The sequence below is a fragment of the Lepidochelys kempii genome, chromosome 2 (assembly GCF_965140285.1).
Source record: "Lepidochelys kempii isolate rLepKem1 chromosome 2, rLepKem1.hap1, whole genome shotgun sequence".
In the NCBI taxonomy this organism is placed as follows: Eukaryota; Metazoa; Chordata; order Testudines; family Cheloniidae; genus Lepidochelys; species Lepidochelys kempii.
Window position 1 is genome coordinate 14,780,947 of NC_136381.1, and position 22,108 is coordinate 14,803,054.

Here is a 22,108-nt window from a genome sequence, read left to right on the forward strand (position 1 = left end):
TCATGTATCAAATCATTACCTTGAAGGCAGTCCTGCATTCCAGAGGCAGGAACTACCAGACCTCTAAAGAGTTAGACTACTTAGTATCTTAACTGTTATTTCATTTTTTTAAAGTAAATGTAAATTTAAAGAAAGCAGAGAGAATAAAATACATCTCTTAAAATGTTAGTCATCCAAGAAGAGTTGTTCCTCTTCTACCTACTGCTTGTCTCACTTGATTTCTTTTTGGATAACATGCTTAATAAGGTTTTGTATAGTATCCTGAAGGTGGTGACTGTTATGGAAGAACAGTAAAAGCCTTATGGAAAGAGAGAAATGTAGCTTTATTAACATATTAAATCTCTGGACTTACTTATTTCATAGTAACCTGAGCTTTATCCAAATCTATACTTGGTGTGTTAGGTTTGACACATTAGGCCCATGAAGACCTTTTTATCAATAGATACAAGGAGAAATCTCTCTCTTTTTTTTTTGGCGGCATGTTAACGTGTTTAACTCAAGGGGCCAAATATTGATTGCTACACTTGTCTCAACTGACATGACCATTAAAGGTTGTGTGTGGAGGTACATGGAAAATTTTGAGGGCCTCCAAACTGCCTGTCTTTTCTTGACGTCATTTTTAATTATTGGAAAAGCTATATTTTCACTTGATTTGGATAACCTAAACCTTCAGAACACAGATGGTCAAGGGCTGCTGAAGGTAATGTGCAAGAGTAATTTTTTGTCCTATTTACAAGGAGGTTTTCTGGGCTGTGCTTAACATCTAATGCTTGAGGTACTCAGTGAAAACTTTACTGTATTCCTTAAACAGTCAAAACTGCAACTAGACACAATGTTTTCCTCTTCCCTTGAAAATAGTAAAATGATTACTGCTACCCTGTATTTCCTTCCTGCTCATTTGGATTTTGAATAAGATGCCTCCTTTTCCTTCCATAATTTCTTGTTCTTTCTTTCCCTCTTCTCTTCCCCCACTCTCTCCCATTCTATGTGACTTCATTTATTAATTATTTTTCATACGGCCTAGATTAACCTACTTCATGAGATTTTTGCCCCATGTGTTTGAAAATCATCATGACTGTCCTTTTAGCATCTCCTTTTTATGTCATTTAAGAATTTTACATTTACATGTCAGTCTCAATTTTTCACAAAGAGGATGGGCTTTGGCTTAAACAAATACTTGATAAAGAGCTTTAGACAATCATTTTAGTTATTAATACCACTTTGTGAAAGTTCTTGGAAGGAGAGCAGTGGAAATCGAAATTTCTCTGTAATGAGCTCAGTTCAGATTTAACTTTTGGAATGTATTTTAGCTTGACTGATACTCAAAATGTCCTAATTAAAACCATTGGAATGGCAGTAACTGATTGACTACTTTGCACTTCTCCTTCTGCAACCACAAAACTTCTATTTTATGGCTTTTCCCTCTGTTTTGATCATGTACAGCTTCAAAGAAGAGGTGGAAAGAGAAATAGCAGTAGATGTGTAAAATTCCAAGCAGAATAATCTAATAGATTATTCCTCTTTTTTCACAACAGCATGAAGAGAATAGCAAGGTTTTGAAACGTATCTAATTTAGACACTTAGAATTAAAGGACCTCTCCAGTATTGCCTCCATAAATGTATCTTAAAATCCTGCATGCATCTTTTTTGTTTGCTTGCTTTCCCTGAACACTTAAGTAAGATTATTGGCAGAATATAAGATTTTTTGGGTGCTGGTTCATTGTTCTCTTCTCTGTGATATTTTAAAGATCACTGGCTGTGCTTTTATGCCGCCTTCATTGCATTTGTCGCAAGTCAAAGTTACTGTGTGCTATAATAAAACTCCGAATAGTCTTTTAACCCTTCCGTTAATTCCAAAGTGCTGAAGAAGGCTCCACCTGTTGTAATGTTGATTCTAAATGGGACATGGTGAACTCTTCCAGACACATGCACTGATTTTTCTATAACTCCCAAGAACCTTTCTTATCTGGTCCATGAATCCTGCTGAGAAGTACAGTAGATTGAGGGTTTTTTGAGTCTGATTCTTCTCCAGATGCTCCTGCCCTTATATCCAGAGTCCTCTGAAGATCCAGATGGGATATAACACCCTATCATATGCCCCTCCTCTCTGTTAGCATCAATGTGGGTAATCTCACTTAGTGTCAAGCTAGCCCCACTATTCTGGGAAAAGAAATCGACAACCTAAAAATATAAGTGCTGCCATACTGGGTCAGATCATGGTCTATCTTGCCCTGTATCCTGTCTCTGGCAGTGGTCTGTACCAGAGCTTCAGCAGGAGTATACAGAACAGGATAATAATGGAATGCTTCACCACTGTCTTCTACTCCTTCAGGGAGTCAGAGGTTTAGAGTTGCCCTGAGAATGGGGTGGCTTTGCTGACCATCTTGGGTAATTGACCTATCCTCCGTGAATTTAGCTATGCTTAGTTTTTTAACCCAGTTATACTTTTGGCCATCACAACATCCCATGGCAATGAGTTCCACAGGTTAGTTGTGTGTTGTGTGAAAAAGTACTTCCTCTTGTTTCTATTAAACCTGCTTCCTGTTAATTTCATTGGGTGACCCCTGGTTTTTGTGTTGTGGGAAAAAAGGGTAAATAACATTTCTATATTCACTTTTTCCACACCATTCATGATTTTACAGAACTCTGTCGTATCCACCCTTAGTTGTGTCTTTTCTAAGATGAACAGCACTAATCCTTTTAGTATCTCTTTGTATGGAAGCCTTTTCTTAACTTTAACCATCTTTGTTGCCCTTCTGTGAACCTTTTCCAGTTCCACAACATCCTTTTTGAGATGGGGTGTCCAGAACTGGACACAATATTCAAGGTATGGGTGCACTGTGGATTTATATAGTGGCATTATGATATTTTGTTTTCTACGTATCCCTTTCCTAGTAGTTCCTAGAATTCTGTTAGCTTTTTTGACTGCCGCTTTTTTGACATTGTGGATATGTAGTCAGAGAACTGTTCACGATGACTTCAAGATCTTTCTTGAGTGGCAACAGCTAATTTAGACCCCATTGTTTTGTATGTATAGTTGGGATTATTTTGTCCAACATGCATTACTTGCACTTATCAACATTGCATTTCATCTGCATTTTGTTGCCCAGCCACCCAGTTTTGTTAGATCCTTTTTAACTCTTTTCAATGAGTTTTGGACTTAACTATCTTGAATGATTTTGTACTGCGGCAAGCTTTGCCAATTCACTGTTTACGCACATTTCCAGACCATTAGTGAATCTGTTGAACAGGACTGGTCCCAGCATAGATTCTTGGGGGACCTCATTGTTCACCTCTCTCCGTTGTGAAAGCCAGTCATTTATTCCTACCCTTTGTTTCCTATCTTTCATCCTCAAGAGGAGCTTCCCTGTTATCCCATGACTGCTTAGTTTGCTTAAGAGTCTTTGGTGAGGGACGGTGTCAAAGGCTTTCTTAAAATCCGAGTTCGCTGTATCAACTGTATCACCCTGATCCACATGCTTGTTGACATCTTCAAATAATTTTAATAGATTGATGAGGCATAGCTTCCCTTTACAGAGGCCATGTTGACTCTCTTTCAATAAATTGTGTTGATCTATGTGTCTGATAATTCTTTTCTTTACTATAGTTTCAGCTAATTTCCCTGGTACTGAAGGTAAGCTCACCAGCCTGCAATCACCAGGATCTCCTCTGGACACCTTTTAAAAAAAAATTGGTGTTACACTAACTACCTTCCAGTCATTTGGTACAGAGGCTGAGTTCAGTGATAGGTCACATATTACAGCTAGTAGTTCTACAATTTCATATTTGAGTTCCTTTAGAGCTCTTGAGTGAATACCTTCTGGTCCTGGTGACTTATTACTGTTCAGTTTATTAATTTGTTCAAAAATGTCTTGTATTGACAGATCAATTTGGCACAGTACTTTGGATTTATTGCCCAAAAAGAATAGCTCTGATCTGTGTATCTCCCACACATCCCCTACAGAGAAGACGGATGCAAAGAATTCTTTCAGCTTCTCTGCAGTGGCCTTGTCTTTCTTGAGTGTTCCCCTAACACCTTTGTCATCTAGTAGCCACACTGCCTGTTTGGCAGGCTTCCTGCTTGTGATATACTTAAAAAATTCTTATTGTTAATTTTTGTGTCTTCAGCAAGTTGTTTCTCAGATTCTTTTTAGGCCTGCCTTACAATAGTTTTACATGTTAGTTGCCAGAGTTTGTGCTGCTTTCTATTTTCCTCATTAGGATTTGACTTCCAAATTTTAAAGGATGCCTTTTTACCTCTAATGGCCTCTATTACTCTGCTGTTTAACTATGGTGGTGGTCTTTTGGTCTTCCCACTATCTTTTTTGATTTGGGGTCTACTTTTAATTTGAGCCTCTGTTATGGTGTTTTTAGTAGTCCCTGTGCTGCTTGCAGGCATTTTACTCTTGTGACTGCTCTTTTTAACTTCCATCTCACTAGCATCTTCATTCTTGTATATTTCCCCTTTTTAAAGTTAAATGCTACTGTGGTGGACCCTTTTGGTATTATCCCCTCTACAAGGATGCTAACTTAAATTACATTATGGTCACTATTACTGAGCATTTCAGTTATAGTTACCTCTTGGACGAGATCCTGTGGTTCACTTAGGACTAAATCAAGAATTGCCTCTCCCCCTTGTGGGTTCCAGGACTAGGTGCTCCAAGAAGCAGTCATTTATGGTGTCTAGAAATTTTATCTTTGCATCACATCTTGCAGTGGCATTTACTCGATCAATATGGGGATAGTTGAAATCACACATTATTATTTTGGTTTCTGGTTGTGTAGCCTCTCTAACCTCCCTTAGCATTTCACAATCACTGTCACCATCCTGGTCAAGTGGTCGGTAGTATATTCCTGCTGCTATATCTTCTTATTCAAGCATGGAATTTCTGTCCATAGGGATTTTGTGCTTCAGTTTGATTCATTTAAGTTTTTCACCTTATTTGACTATTCTTTTTTAAACATATAGTGCCACTCTCCCACCAGCATGATGGACTCCGTCAGTCCGATATACTTTGTACCCTGGTATTACCATGTCCCATTGATTATCCTCATTCCACCAAGTTCCTGTGATGCCTATTATAACAATATCCTGCCTATTATTCCCCAGATAGTACTGTATGTAGAACTGGTAGGGCTATAAGACCATATCCAGCAGGGGAGACATAGATCCATGTCTTTTATAGTGTGAAAGAGGGGATATGATGGGTGGCTAGCATGAAAGAAATCCCCTTAAAGTAGAACCTGAGTGCCCCCAGCACCCAATGGATTACCACACATTTTCCCCTCACAGTGGAGTACCTAGTTTCGCTAGACAAAATTTCTTATTGAGGATATGGGTGCTTCTGGTCTGCTCAGACTATAAGAGGATGGCTCCAAATGTCCTCTTGAGGTGACCAGAATGGTGAATAAAGAAATCTAAGCAGTAAACATGATTTCAGTGAGAGGAGGGGTTCCTTTTATATCTCGCTCTTTTTCCAGTGCTAATACTTCTCATTCATGTATCTAACTTAAAAAATAAAAGGGTACTCAGGAAGCCTAAATTATATAGTAGTTATTTAGCTTTGTGAAAGGCTTCTGGTTTTAACACTTTCCAGTGTTCGCTAAGAAAAGCGTATTTGGGGGGAGGAAATACATTTTAATCTCATTGCCAACAAGATTTTTTTTTCACTTCTTCCCTGCAAGTTTGGTAATAATTATGAATCATGAGAGTAATTAAAGAATAGTTGTTATAAAGCAACTTGTTATATTTTCTACAATTTGTTATAAAGCAATAAGCTTTTGATAAAAAAAAATGACTTACAGTTAAGCTGCCTTTCTTTTTCTCAGCACTTTTCAAAGAAATACTTCAGCAATTTCTTTGAACTAATCTAAATTAAAATGAGATTTAGGCAAGGACTAGAACTTGTGATCTGTGAAGTGCCAGTCAGAAAACACAGAGCAGAACAACTTTCTAGAAGGAATGCACACACTGATAAAATAACATGCTGTAATTTTAAAAGAATGCCTACATTTTAATTTTTGATGAATGTATAATAATTTGAATTTGGTATCAATAATACAAAGTGTTATTGCTTTGCAGCTGGCAGAAATACCATCAAATGTCACTCCTAAAAAAGAAAAGTCTGAGAGTGAAACTTTAACAGTACTTTCACATTTCAAAAGGAGAAGCTCTTGAACTTTATTTAGCATTTTCCATTTTCAAGAAGCTGTATATACATTAATTAATCCTCCCAATAACCAGCAAAATTGCATTACAGCTTCTTTTTAATTTTCCTATATAGAACTTCTTGTAGTGAAGAGAAAAAGGGGCAGACCAAAAGGGTCAACTAAGAAGTTCTGTGCAGACGAAGAATCAGCAGAAAACAATAACTGCATTCCAAGCGAGGAAACACAGCAAGGGCCAGAGGAAGGAACAGAATTGGCTGAAGTTTTACCAGGCAACTTGGAATGCCGGAAATGTAGTCGGAAGTTCTCTAACCCACGTCAGCTAAGAAAACACATCTGCATTATTGTTTCAAATGAAGGAGAGGAAGAAGGAGATCCAGGTAAGCAAATGTCTTACAAAAGGACATGTAACCGTGTGGACCAATCTTCTTCCCTTTGAATATGATATGGTAGATAAAACTCCTAATACTAGACTGTATTGTTTTTAAATTAGAGTGGAATACTGGATGTAGATTTTGTTTTACGTTTAGATATATATCTATTTAAAATGACAGCTTGATAATCCCTTCAAGTCATAGTGTGGTGGGCACGTGCTGATGATGACCGAAGCAAAGATTCTTCTTCAAGTGCTTGCACATGTCCATTCCACCTTAGGTGTATGCTCCAGTGCACTGGGTAACTGGGTGGTAACTATCACGGTGGCACCTGTGCCCTCTGCATGCTCGTGCTGCTAGCTGAGGACGAAAAGGGGCAGAGCCATCCTGATTCCCTCAGCTCCTTCTCATCTCCCATGATTGGAGTGCATGTGTATGTTTGCTGCACTCTTTTGTCTTTCTTCTTTTAAAGAAAGTTTTTTTCTACTCCTCATTGTACATAGTTTGTTAGTCAGTGAATTATTGTGATAGCAGTACTCATTTTAGACATTTGTTTCATTTTATATATATATTTCTTTGGGCTTTAAGTTTGGTACCAGGGCATGTCTTTGTCCCTGGGATTTAAGTGCTGTTCTGGTGTAACAAATTTATGCCAGTCATTCTAGCTATTTAAAGTGTTTAGGAGAGGTCACGTAAGGCATAAGTACCCTATCTATAGAGGGTTTAAGACCAGGTCTAAGAAGTTGAGGGAAATTTGACTTTGGCATATCCTGATGGAGGCAGCTTTGCATCCCCACTTGGAACCCAGCCGCTCAGTAGCAGGGGTTCAGACTCCATCTCAGAGTGCACTATCAGACTTGGTGGGTTCCGCTCATCAGAAGGAACTAGGGAGAAGGTGTGATCCTTTTCCAGTTTCATGAAATGCCAGAAGTCAGGTATTTAGAGTTCCTCTAGCCAGAAGTCTACTTCTTCTTTGAGAGTGAGGTCCCTAATGGAGACCCATAGAAAGAAGTCTGGTACTGAGGTTAGAACTAAATCAGACCCAGCTAGCTGCTCCCTGGTATCATAGAATCATAGAATATCAGGGTTGGAAGGGACCCCTGAAGGTCATCTAGTCCAACCCCCTGCTCGAAGCAGGACCAATTCCCAGTTAAATCATCCCAGCCAGGGCTTTGTCAAGCCTGACCTTAAAAACCTCTAAGGAAGGAGATTCTACCACCTCCCTAGGTAACGCATTCCAGTGTTTCACCACCCTCTTAGTGAAAAAGTTTTTCCTAATATCCAATCTAAACCTCCCCCACTGCAACTTGAGACCATCACTCCTCGTTCTATCATCTGCTACCATTGAGAACAGTCTAGAGCCATCCTCTTTGGAACCCCCTTTCAAGTAGTTGAAAGAAGCTATCAAATCCCCCCTCATTCTTCTCTTCTGCAGGCTAAACAATCCCAGCTCCCTCAGCCACTCCTCATAAGTCATGTGTTCCAGACCCCTAATCATTTTTGTTGCCCTTCGCTGGACTCTCTCCAATTTATCCACATCCTTCTTGTAGTGTGGGGCCCAAAACTGGACACAGTACTCCAGATGAGGCCTCACCAATGTCGAATAGAGGGGAACGATCACGTCCCTCGATCTGCTCGCTATGCCCCTACTTATACATCCCAAAATGCCATTGGCCTTCTTGGCAACAAGGGCACACTGCTGACTCATATCCAGCTTCTCATCCACTGTCACCCCTAGGTCCTTTTCCGCAGAACTGCTGCCTAGCCATTCGGTCCCTAGTCTGTAGCGGTACATTGGGTTCTTCCATCCTAAGTGCAGGACCCTGCACTTATCCTTATTGAACCTCATCAGATTTCTTTTGGCCCAATCCTCCAATTTGTCTAGGTCCCTCTGTATCCTATCCCTCCCCTCCAGTGTATCTACCACTCCTCCCAGTTTAGTATCATCCGCAAATTTACTGAGAGTGCAATCCACACCATCCTCCAGATCATTTATGAAGATATTGAACAAAACCGGCCCCAGGACCGACCCTTGGGGCACTCCACTTGATACCGGCTGCCAACTAGACATGGAGCCATTGATCACTACCCGTTGAGCCCGACAATCTAGCCAGCTTTCTACCCACCTTATAGTGCATTCATCCAGCCCATACTTCCTTAACTTGCTGACAAGAATACTGTGGGAGACCGTGTCAAAAGCTTTGCTAAAGTCAAGAAACAATACATCCACTGCTTTCCCTTCATCCACAGAACCAGTAATCTCATCATAAAAGACGATTAGATTAGTCAGGCATGACCTTCCCTTGGTGAATCCATGTTGGCTGTTCCTGATCACTTTCCTCTCATGCAAGTGCTTCAGGATTGATTCTTTGAGGACCTGTTCCATGATTTTTCCAGGGACTGAGGTGAGGCTGACTGGCCTGTAGTTCCCAGGATCCTCCTCCTTCCCTTTTTTAAAGATTGGCACTACATTAGCCTTTTTCCAGTCATCCGGGACTTCCCCGGTTCGCCACGAGTTTTCAAAGATAATGACCAATGGCTCTGCAATCACAGCCGCCAATTCCTTCAGCACTCTCGGATGCAACTCATCCGGCCCCATGGACTTGCATCCGAGAGTGCATGGTACTATATTCATCATCTAGCAATGTAGAGGTGTAGATTCTGGCACCTCTTTCGATATTGTTGAGACAGACTCTATTGCCAGAACCTTCTACAGCTTCAGCTTAGTCTGTGGTACACTGTATGCTCTCGGTACCAACAACACCTGAGTCTTACGTGGTGACTGGGGACCATCTTTGACTCTTGGTTCTGGATTCATTGCTGATGCAGGAGGAGGTTCAGGCGCCTGTCCCTGTTGTACAAGCCCCGGTACTGGGATAATCTTTGGTACCCACACTTTCAGTGCCATGAGGGTCTGGACACTAGCTGGATGCTCAGTGGTGCAGCAAGGCTTCTGTGAAAAGCCTCCAGTAATGTCCACATCTCGTTGGTCTGTTTAAGTCCTGGTCCCTTGCCACTCCACCGTACCACCTTGGCCTTTGGACTATGCTTACTCCTCTTCAGAGTTAGAGGTGGGATTCATGCATCAGGAGCCCATTAAAGAAGGTCTACATCCTCTCCTGTTTATGCAAGTCAAGATCTCAGTAGCGTCATTCTTATAGGAGCAAGTCCAGGAACAGGATGCATTGGTGTTAGGACCTGGTACTACATCAAGTCCAACAGTGACCCTTTTGGACTCCTTGGAGATTTTCTCTGGACTTCTAGGTCCTCATTGCGTAGACTGCAGACATTTTATAGAACAAAGTATGGAATGCGAAGTACCTCTTGTGATAATTTTGTACAGATTTCCAGAAGGCTTTTGACAGTGTACTAAGAGAAAGTCCTGGAAGAATTGTGGCATATTATGGAATACTTGCAAAAATAATTAGCATAATCAAGGATATATGATAATGCTGCATGTGCAGTCAGAGATGGTGACAGCATCACCTAATGGTTTTCAGTGACAAGTGAACTAAGACAAGGGTGTATTATGTCCCACATATTGTTTGGACTAGTCCTTGACTATATCATGAGAAGAATAACTACAGAAGGCAACCAAGGAATGTTATGGACAAATGATAAAGCACAATTGGATGACTTGATTTTTGCTGATGACATTGTCTTGCTTAGTTCAACATATTGCTTAATGGAAGAAAAGACACAGCATATACAGCAAAATAAATAGGTTTCTTCATCAACAAGAGAAGGACAAAATGTGTGGCTATCAATGTCCCAAAAGTAACCATTAGTGTGGCTGAAGAAACATTCGACGAAGTAAGTCATTTTCTCTATGTAGGGAGTGAGATGTGCAATGATAATGACATCATGCTAGAGTCAGGCAATGAACATAAAAAGCAGCAAACAACTTCCATAAACTTGAGAAGATTTGGAAAAGTAGCATGATTGGCACTAGCATAAAAATATGTATTTTTAACACCAGAGTCAAGAAAATCTGCACCAGAAATTGATGAGAAGATCAACTCACTTCAAAGTAAATGCCCACGGAAGATCTTCAGAGACTATTGGAAAGAGTTCAACATCAGAAACTGTCAGTTGAACAAACCTATCTAAAACATCAAAGGTGGTAAGAAGACGACAGTGGGTTTTTAAGAGTGCTACCAACACGACTTCTACCACAAGTAATTATATAGACACCACCTGGAAACAAAAAAAGGAGGGTGACCTAGAGAAACATTACACAGAACAATAGAGAAAGAAGCCAGATCCATCAACATGACACTCAGAAGCCTGAACAGACTGGCACAGGATGAAAATAAATGGCAGAAACTGGTGGACACCCTATGCACGTGTGGTATGGGAGGGTAAAGAGGAAGGTGCAGCAGTCCTAATTAGCATGCAGTAGTTTAGTATGTGTCAATTCTATGTGCAACCATTTCAATTTTATATGGCAGTTCAAAATTTCACTATTTTAGTCTTAAAAAATAAAAGCACCAAGAAACTTAAAAAGCCCAAAACAGTAGTTGAGAACTTACACGCACACAAAAGCCAGGAAATTCAGTTATGGTTTCCATAGCAACTGTAACTCCACCACATTGTGTCATTTATTAAGGCTTAAATTAAAAAGTGTATTCAGTAATATTAAAAAACCCTACATACACTCTCCGGTGCCAAATTATGATTGCTGTGGCAACCATGTTTTTGAACTTCCTTATTTCTGTGTATGGAATGGCATAATGCTATTCTACTTTTAGTTGATAATTTCAGCTGTTCTTTCTATGAAAATAAGCTCATGATTATAAAGTGCACTTACTGGTTAAAAGAGTGGTAAAGCTAATATATACCTTTTTGTGTGATTCCTGGGTTGAAACTAGGTAATAAAAACACATTATTCACTTGCTCACTGAGGAAAAATTAGTTTGGTTAAGATACGATTAAGGGGGTTATGATAAATTTACAAATATTTAAAATGTGTAAACTCAACTGTGATGGGCATTATTGAAGTAAAAGGGAAAATATCAAGAAACTTCTAGACAGTAAGATGCATTAGGCTGTGGAGCAGTCTCTTCAGTGAAGTGTCTGAAGCCCTTTCATATGGGACATTTAAAACTAAACTGGACAAAACACTGCCATATTGTACTGGAGACAGTTCTATGCATTGTTCACAAGGAAATGAACTGAGAGACCTAACAGGTCTCTCTCATTTCTCACATCTATCATTCTGTGACCCAGATGGACCTCTCAAAAATCTCTTGATGCCCTGCTGTTGTTTCACAGCTGATGATCACGTGGTCACCAGAAGCTGTGGTGGAGCAATAACATTGCCAACAATGGACATAGATTGAATATCCAGCCAGACCACCTTAAAGCCTAGCTAGAGATTGATCTGGGTGGTGCTTTATCTGCAAGGAGGCTACATTCCTTTGCATTTGTGATGATGATGATTGTTTCAGATGTGAACAGCCACTCTCCTCTCTCCCCCAAGCAGGAACACAGCTGCAGAGGCAGGCTCCAACTCCATGTGGCCCTGTCCATGGACAGCACCAGCAGCAAAATAGCAGAGAATCCCGCAAGTCCTTAAAGGAGCTGAGTCCCTGCTCCCCCAGCCACTTCTCTCACCCCTTGGCAGGGACACAGCTCCAGCACAGCAGCTGGGTCCAGCTCCAACTGGCCCTTCATGCAGCCCACACTTGGGGGAGAGACAGGGGAGAACCTTCGGGCATTCTTCACCTTCAGCCACTTCTCACTTTTCAGAAAATTTGTGTCAATTCTCAGAAGGTTCAGTGAGGCTGTGATTCCCCTCTCTGTCCCTCTCTCAGCTCAAAAACCACTACTGGGAAGGAAGCTTCCCAAGGGCTCTGTTCTTCTACAAGGAAGTAGTCCCAGCCCTGCACCTCCAGTCTTCACTGCCACTCACTTTTTAGCTCTGGCTCAGACAAGACTAAATGGTAAGTGCTACTTCTCTTCCTCTCTCCTTTCCACCTCCCCCACAAAGCAGGTAAGAATAACGGGGACATCATGACAACAGAGACAGCTTATTTCAAGGAAGTGGATGTGTGAAGCCATTTACACATCCTCTTGAGGGGTTCAGACCTACATTTATTACTATTTCTATTGCTGTTCCATCATGCTTCCAGAACACACTGTTCCAGGTCCACCCATTCCCAGGACTCAGCCAGGTTACGGCTCCAAAAGATTTCCAACCAGACCTGCCTTTCCCAGGGCATACGGCAAACTAGGTAACTGTTCTTCCACTTGGAACATCTAATGGCAACATTTACTTCATCTCCTGTCACAGTTCAAATTGAGAGGAACTGTCCAAGGAAACAGAAAAAGTAGAAATAGGAAACTAGATTCTGACACTTTGGTTTACTTCCCCAGAACTGAAGATCTCTCTGAGGCTTGAAAACTTGTGCCTTCCACCAGCAGAAGTTGGTCCAATAAAAGATATTACCTCACCTTCCTTGTGTGTCTCAGACCAGATTCTAGACATCTAACATCTGTACACACTGCACAGGTCCACTGGGTAGGCACAGGTCAGAAGCAGACAGCAGAAAGTATCACAAACTAAAGCTGATGCTGATTAATGCAAGATCTGCTGCTAAGAAACAACACACAACATTATCAGTTATGAAGTACCTGATATATTCTGCATTCCTGAGACCTGGCTAGATCCTGCAAACGCTATGCTAGCCCACCTCATCTCCCCAAGGGTACTCAGCACACCAGAGATACAGAGAAGCAGGTGGTACTGTATTTATCTTCTCTGCAAACATCAAAGACAAGAGAGATGCCTCAGGTAAGACAACTTCATTCTGCTGACAGTAGAAACCAGAGCCAATGCCAACATAGATTTTTATGATTATTTACAGGCCAATACAGACATAAGGATACAGAGAAGTGCTCACTGACACTTTGTCAGTAATGGTGGTGAAATACCCCAGACTCGTTGTCCTGGGAGATTTCACCATTCAAATTGATGTGGCTACAGATGCAAAAACCCATCTCTTCACTTTCTTCCCTGGGACTTTCACAAATTATCTCTGGTCCACCCACCACAGCTGGTGATTGCTTGGTCCTGATTTTAGGCCTAGATATCAAGATAGAGAACATTATAACATAGTCACTGTCTTGTCAGACCATCACTTCATTAAGGCAGTGGTCAGAAACCTTCCAGCACTCAGGCAACAATAAAGACCAATGATCCTGATTTGACCATGAAGGCTCCAACAAATTCCAAAGCCTGCTAAAAGGACAACAGCACGCCACCCAGAGGATGAGGAGTCTGTGAATGAGTGGATCATTGCCATTCTACACTGGCCTCGGCCATTGGCACACTTGCCCCTAAACAGTCCCTTCCTTCCCATCACCCACACAGAACTTCTTGGTTTTCCGACAGTCTGCACTGGATGAAGAGAGAGCATGGAAACTTGAGTGCTGATGGCAGAAAACAAAGGCCAATTTAGACAGGATGAAACATAATACGTTCTTCAAAGCCTATGGTCAAGCTGTACTACCAAACAAAATACCTTCCTATGAGCCTCCACTGAGATTGCCAAATCCTGCCTCAAGGAGCTGTCGAGGGTGGTAAATTGCTTCATCAGTCCCAAGTGCCTACAACCTGCATCAGAGCCAAGCACCATGGGCTGTGAAGAACTATCCTACTTCGCTGAAAAGATTACACATTTGGGAAGCCTTCTCAAACAGCATGGATCTGCTCCACCTGTACCCACCAACCCACAGCTCACCTGCATTTCCCAGAGTTCACTCATCAAGAAATTTTGAATACCCAAAAAGAGTCCCAACCCAAAATTTATGAATCTAACTCATGCCCTTCTTTGCTTGTGAGAGAGAGTCATGAATACCTGGTGCCACTTCTGACCAAAGTAAGCTGCTATTAAGCCAAAATACGTGTCTATGCAGGAGGCTGTACCAGTTTAAATAAAACAGATTAAAATTCAATTTAAATTAAACAGGTACAATTTTCTTATGTAGACAAGGGATAACATTTTCAAAGATTCTGAGTCACTTAGGAGCCTAAATCATTTCTGAAAACTACTTGCTGTCTTAAGCCACTTCGGTGCTTTAGAAAATTTTACTTATGACTGTTAATAGATAATTCTCACTTCTCACTCAAAAAGTGTTTTATGCAAGTGTAATCCCGTTGGTGTTTAGAGAGCCCGGCTCCTTTAAAACCTCATCCTGGGGCAGAGGAAGTGTTGGTTGCTCCAGGAAGAGGAAGTGCTGGTCGTTTCTGGGGGAGGAGAGTTGAGGTAGGGAGACTGACAAGGACAGGTATGTGTCTGTAGCTCCAAACAAGAGGCCTACAGCAAACAGGCCCTTCTGTGGCGAAGCAGCTGAGCCAGCCCAAAGCCTAGGAAGGGCAGAGTGGTTGACCCGGGACTTCCTGGGACAGCAGCCAGGAGGAGCACTGAGCCAGGAAGGAATCACCTGAGATGAACAAACTGGAGCCGGACCCAGTATCACATTTACCCAGAGCTGTATGGGGCTGTGAGTACTGGGTCTTGTGACTGCGTTGGGAATAAGGAGGGAGGCTGTAGTTAGCTAAGTGGGGAGGTTGTTGCTCTCTGAGGGTTTGCAGATTGTGGCAGAAGAGGGCACCCAAGGGGTTTGCTGGGGAAAGTATCTTGGCACCGAAGACGACTAGGAGTGCCAAAGACTCACTGCCAGATGGGAAATCTCCAGGATTCCTGAACTTTGAGTCTAGATGCATTGCTCATTGTCTCTCCTTTTATATTGTGTTAAATTGATCTACTGTATGCTGGTCTAAAGTTAATTCTTTACTTCTGCACACCCATTTTTAACATTGTCCTAATTTACGGAGGTTCAGAGGTGAACTGTCACCTTGATCACCTTGACTGATCTGTCCTTCAGCCCTCATATAGATTGAGCGGATCACAACACTTTTTCCATTCTTCTTGTATCCTGGCCTTCCTTCTCCATGCGTGGCCATGTGTTTTCATGATAAAATCTTCTTGTCTCTTTGGAGGTCGGCCGAATGGTTGTTTCAGTTCCTGTGGGTACCACTCATTGACAGCTGCAGTCCATCGATTGTCAGTTTCACTGTATGCTTGGCCCATTGCATTTTACTATGCTTGCTCTCACCATGTCCTGCACTCCACTCTGCTGTCTGATCACTTCACTGTGGATTCGCTCACAGATTGAAATTCCCAGAATTCTTTTTTACATTGCCCTCTCTGTGACAGACAGTAGCTGCTCATCTGTCTTCGTCAGGACCCATGTTTTGCTGCCGTACAACATTGCTGGTAGTACTGTTGAAAAGGCTGGTGCATGTTGCCTTGTTCATTTTTTCCTCGGAGGACATCCTTGATAGAATTGAATGCACACCAACCTGCTTTCTTTCTTCGTAAGAGTTCACCTTCCTGATCATGGCACATGTTAATTTCTTGGTCCAAATAGACCTATTACTCAGCTTCTTCTGTTTGTTCTCCCTTGATTGTTATTTGGGCTTCTGGGAAGGTTTCAGACTGCATAAATGACCGCAGGTGAACGGTATGTAACGTAATGCATATATTCTCATTTGATCTTTTCTTGTGTATGAACTGAAGGAACTGCTGAGTCTCTTTAGACTACAGTTATTGTATTTTTCCAATTAAAAACCTCTTTGAAGACATCATTGCTTTCTTTTCCAAATAGTGTTTGTTCACCTTCCTCACTTCCTATTTATTGATTGGAGCTCTATTGAATTTTGTACTGTCTTGGCAAGCTATTTTAAATTCCTAACAGATTTCTGGTCACTGACTGACTGACTGAATCTGTCAGTATTGTCCCATCTGTTAATTAATATTTTTTCTGGTTAGAAGACTAATTTTTTCACTCTTATGTTAGCCATAGCCCACATTAACGCGTTGTGCTAGCTTTCTCCACCCTTTGCATCTAGCCCTGAGTAGGAGCCCAGGGAAGGATTTGTGCCTCAGAGAGGAGAATGCATTTACTATATGAGCCTTTAACAGGGTGCAGCCTCTGTTCTCCATGCTCCCCAGCCTCCGGGGATTCTATTGACAGATGTTTGACAGTTGTGCTCAGCCCTTCCATGAACAGGATGGATCCTTACGCCCTCCCTTAGGGAGAGTTTTATGTAATGAATTTAGCTCTATAAAATGAGACCAAAATCGTGCCTCGCCTGAAAACCGAACCAGACAGATCAAATCAATATGAAACCCCACCATATGTAGCAGTAACTAATCAGATTTCACAGCATATGGAAAAGTTTCACCTTTCCTGAAAGTTACCCAATCAAGCGACATTACTTCTGTAAAAGCCCCCATAAGATGAAAGTACAGTGACTTTGCATTGAATTGCAATGTGTCCAAAGATCTGAGGGCATTTCAGCCCTACCCAGGCTTACTCCTACTGTTCTCTGACTCTATGGAGGGGTGTAGGAATGAAGGGACCCTCTGCCCCAAACTTAGTAACAGCAGTGGCTCTGCAGCTGTGTTAGAGTAAGGGATAATTTGTGAATATCTTTGACCCTGTGTACAAGTGAGCTCCTCTCAGAGCAATGTGTGATGATATTCTGCTATTGCATGAGACAAAAAGAGCATCTGACTGTAATAATAATAATTAATAATAAAAAGAGATGCCAATGACATCTACATATATTGAAAAATAGGGGGGAACAATCACCTCTTTCAGTTATAATTATCTTAGGTATTACTTGTTGGCTGTGTATCCCTGTGAACTTTTGTGATTTTATAGTAACATTTTCACTTTTTTTTTATTCCTTCCCCCGGCCACTCTCCATAGCTGTGTGAAAAGTGCGGAGGAAAACTGACTATACCAGCAGAGGCCAGTGAAAATGACTATATACAAATGGTTTAAAATGCACAAAGTAGGGCTGTCAAGCTATTAAAAAAATAAATCACGATGTTAAACAATAATGGAATACCATTTATTTAAATATTTTTGGATGTTTTCTACATTTTGAAATCTATTGATTTCAATTACAACACAGAATACAAAGTGTACAGTGCTCACTTTATATTTATTTTTTATTACAAATATTTGCATTATAAAAAAAACAAAAGTAGTATTTTTCAATTTACCTAATACAAGTACTGTAGTACAGTCTCTTTATCATGAAAGTTGAACTTACAAATGTAGAATTATGTACAAAAAAATAACTGTTTTATTTTTGAATGCAATGTAAAACTTTAGAGCCTACAACTCCACTCAGTTCTACTTCAGCTAATCTCTCAGACAAACAACTCTGGTTACAATTTGCGGGAGATAATACTGCCTGCTTCTTGTTTATAGTGTCCCTTGAAAGTGAGAACAGGCGTTTGCATGGCACTGTTGTAGCTGGTGTCTCAAGATATTTACATGCCAGATGCACTAAAAGATTCATATGTCCCTTCATGCTTCGACCACAATTCCAGAGGACATGCATCCATGCTGATGACAGGTTCTGCTCGATAATGATCCAAAGCAGAGTGGACTGACGCATGGGCATTTTTATCAACTGAGTCAGATGCTGGCAGCAGAAGGTTGATTTTCTTTTCGTTCGGGTTCTCTAGTGGAAGAATGCTGCTCTCTTAAGACTTCTGAAAGTATGCTCCACACCTTGTCCCTCTCAGGTTTGGACAGCACTTCAGATTCTTAAACCTTGGGTTGAGTGCTGTAGCTATTTTTAGAAATCTTACATTGGTACCTTCTTTGTGTTTTGTCAAATCTGCTGTGAAAGTGTTCTTAGATGATGATCCAGCACATGTTCATTTTGAGTTTGCTATAACATGAAATATATGTCAAAATGCCGGTAAAACAGAACAGGAGATATACAATTCTGCCCCAAGGAGTTCAGTCACAAATTTAATTAACACATTTTTTTAACGAGCATCATCAGCATGGAAGCATGTCCCCTGGAAAGGTGGCCAAAGCATGAAGGGGCATACAAATGTTTAGCATATCTGGCAGATACATATCTTGCAATGCCGGCTACAAAAATGCCATGAGAATGCCTGTTCTCACTTCCAGGTGACATTGAAATAAGAAGCAGGCACCATTATCTCCCATAAATGTAAACAAACTTGTTTGTCTTAAGCAATTGGCTGAACAAGAAGTAGGACTGAGTGGACTTGTAGGCTTTTTCAAGTTTTACATTGTTTTGTTTTTGAGTGCAGTTTTGTAACAAAAAAAAATCTACATTTGTAGGTAACACTTTCACTATATAGAGATTACACTACAGTACTTGTAGGAGGTGAATTGAAAAATACTATTTCTTTTTTTATCATTTTTACAGTGCAAATATTTGGGATAAAAAAAATATGAAGTGAGCACTGTACACTTTGTATTCTGTGTTGTAATAGAAATCAATATATCTGAAAATGTAGAAAGATATCCATATACATTTAATAAATTTAAATTGGTATTCTATTGTATAACAGTGCGATTAATTGCGATTAATTTTTTTAATTAATCGCGTGAGTTAACTGTGATTAATCAACAGCCCTAGCACAAAGTAAATTTTAAAATGAAGACTTACCTTTCAGTTATCATAATCTTAGTTGTTATTTGTAACCATAGTTTGTGCTGCATGTGTGTCTATCATCGTGGGGTCCTGGTCCAGGGCTAGGGCTCCTAAGTGCTACTGCAATACAAATAATAATAATAATAAAAATTTCACAGAGAAGCCTGAATTTTAACTTGATGTCCCTTTAAATGTTTACTTTGCTTTCAATAATAATAATAATTGTTTGGGTCACTTACCTTTTTGTGTCTGGCTATCCGCTTCTTTAAATGCCTTTTGATAAATAAAGTAAAGTATCCTAAATTGCCAGAGAAGCATGAGTGTTCTTGTGTAATCTTACGTCTTGAGGTGTGGTTTAGGTTTCTTTATGCATTTTTAAAATAAAATCTTTTCATAAAATGAATGCAGTGAAATAAACTGTCAGGGTTCCTTCCCCACTCTGAACTCTGGGGTACGGATGCAAGACCCCCTAAGCTTATTTTTACCAGCTTAGGTTAAAAACTTTCCCAAGGCACAAATTCCACCTTGTCCTTGAACAGTATGCTGCCACCACCAAGTGATTTAGACAAAGAATCAGGGAAAGAACCACTTGGAATCCTATTCCCCCAAAATATTCCCCCAAGCCCTATATCCCCTTTCCTGGGGAAGGCTTGCGAATAATATCCTCACCAATTGGTACAGGTGAACAGAGACCCACACTTTGATTTTTCATTGTTCTGAAGATCCATCAGGTTATTAAAAGAAGAATTTATTTAAAAAAAGATAAAAGAATCATCTCTGTAAAATCAGGATGGAAGATAACTTTACAAGGTAACAAAAAGATTCAAAACACAGAGGATTTTCCCTCCAGGCAAAACTTTAAAGTTACAAAAACAGGGATAAACCTCCCTCTTAGCACAGGGAAAATTCACAAGTTAAAACAAAAGATACTCTAACGCATTTCCTTGCTATACTTACTATTTCTGTAATATTAGATGTATCATTTCAGTGGGAGCTGGATTACTTGCTTGGTCTCTCCCTTTGTCTCTGGGGAGAACACACACCGAGCACCAAACAAAGCCTCCCCCCTTCCCCCAGATTTGAAAGTGTCTTCTTTTCCCATTGGTCCTTCTGGTCAGGTGCCAACCAGGTTATCTGAGCTTCTTAACCCTTTACAGGTAAGGAGGGATTTTATGCTACCCTTAGCTGTATATTTATGACATAAACGTTTGACTGTTCTGGGTCCAATATAAATAATACCTGAAGAACCCATATTCCCTGGTAACCAATAAAGCTCTTCACTTCTTTCAGTGTATTTTCTAAAACAAACAAGTTAGCAGTGGAGGAGGACTTTTTTATACTGGCTGCTGACTGAACAGATAATATCATGGCCAATAAGGGCCTGATCCAATAAGGGCTTGACTTTGATGGATTATGGATCAAGCCCTAAAGAAATTAAGCAAAGGTCATCAAGATAGTTATGCACAGAAAGGGAGAAATGGTCTTCAGCACCAATGAAAAAAACACATCAAGTTGCACAAACCTTTTGGTGGGATTTTCAAAAGTGCCTGTGTGATTTAAGAATACACATGATTCCAAGAGGGACTTGTGCTCCTAAATCACTCATGTGCTTTTGAAAATCCACCTCTTATTTTTAAATCTACTTTCCCTAATACATATATTCCTTATGCCACTCTACATATATTTTTATGCTGCCTGTTTTTTTTTGTTTTTGTTTTTTTTTTGCATTAGAATTGGCTCATGCATTGGGGAGGGGGGAAGATTGTCTTGAGGACTGATGCAACGTTGCCCCATTTTTACAATTTTTTTTTCTTCTACGAAGGCATTAAGTATCTCCCCATTCTTTTCAAGGTGTAAATATATAACAGCATTTCACTTGTACATAGTTATGTTCTTTTTGATGTTTGCTCTTTAGGTAATGATTCTGACGTTGACCTTGACAGGAAGGAAGATGAGCGAGAAAAAACTCCGAAGAGGCCACGGATACAGAAAACTGAGAAGACACTATCCGCAAAGGAAGGCGACCAGATTTCAGGAGCTAAAAATCCTATTATAAGTGTGGTTTTGACAGCACATGAAGCTATTCCAGGTAACCATAATTATTTACTACTATATAATCAGATTTGTTTTTAGTTCCTGGGTATTTATTTAATGCTCACAAAATATAAATAAAGTAATTGGAATAAGATAAATAAATGTTCAGAATATTTATGATCTGAATATCAGCAATATTTAGCATCCTTTGGTCATCTCCTTATAAAGGCTCTCTGCTCATCTGGTAGTTACATAACATTCAAAGCTGTCCTCAAATTTCTTTAAAGGTCTGATGTAAAGGTATGAAAGCGAGTTTGGAGACTTAGGAAAAATAGCTGAGTTTATATAGAGTAATAAAAGCACATAAAGGATACAAAAAGAAGGAACTGAAGATATGAATGATAAATCAATGGAAGAGTAGAAAACCACTCTTTTTCTCCCCCCACTCAAATCAGGTCCTAAAAATATGATGCTGCTATTAATGTGTACAGCTACCTTAAACGACAGGTTTCAGAGTAGCAGCCGTGTTAATCTGTATCCACAAAAAGAACAGGAATACTTGTGGCACCTTAGAGACTAACAAATTTATTGGAGCGTAAGCTTTCGTGAGCTACAGCTCACTTCATCGGATGCATAGAATGGAATATATATTAATATATATTTTTATATATATATATATATATACACATACACACACACACATACAGATAAGTTAGACGTTACCATACAAACTATGAGAGGCTAATTAGTTAAGATGAGCTATTATCAGCAGGAGAAAAAAACTTTTGTAGTGATAATCAAGATGGCCCATTTAGACAGTTGACAAGAAGGTGTGAGGATACTTAACTTAAGGAAATAGATTCAATATGTGTAATGACCCAGCCACTCCCAGTCTCTATTCAAACCGAAGTTAATGGTATCTAGTTTGCATATTAATTCAAGCTCAGCAGTTTCTCCTTGGAGTCTGGTTTTGAAGCTTTTCTGTTGCAAAATTGCCACCCTTAGATCTTTTACTGAGTGGCCACAG

The 22,108-nt window shown here is 40.2% G+C and overlaps 1 protein-coding gene across 4 annotated transcripts in view; it reads left to right on the top strand.

Annotated features, from left to right (window-relative positions):
- The window catches only part of ZFAT (zinc finger and AT-hook domain containing), a 148,955-nt gene that overhangs the window by 22,418 nt on the left and 104,429 nt on the right, over window positions 1-22,108 (top strand). For all 4 annotated transcript variants that reach the window (XR_012157074.2, XM_073330062.1, XM_073330060.2 and 1 more), the window contains exons 3-4: window positions 6,285-6,548; window positions 20,963-21,136. Coding sequence is in view for 3 of the 4 variants with exons in the window: in XM_073330062.1 (XP_073186163.1) it covers window positions 6,285-6,548; window positions 20,963-21,136 (438 nt within the window). In the remaining variant the exon portion in view is untranslated. The remainder of the gene's footprint in view (window positions 1-6,284; window positions 6,549-20,962; window positions 21,137-22,108) is intronic.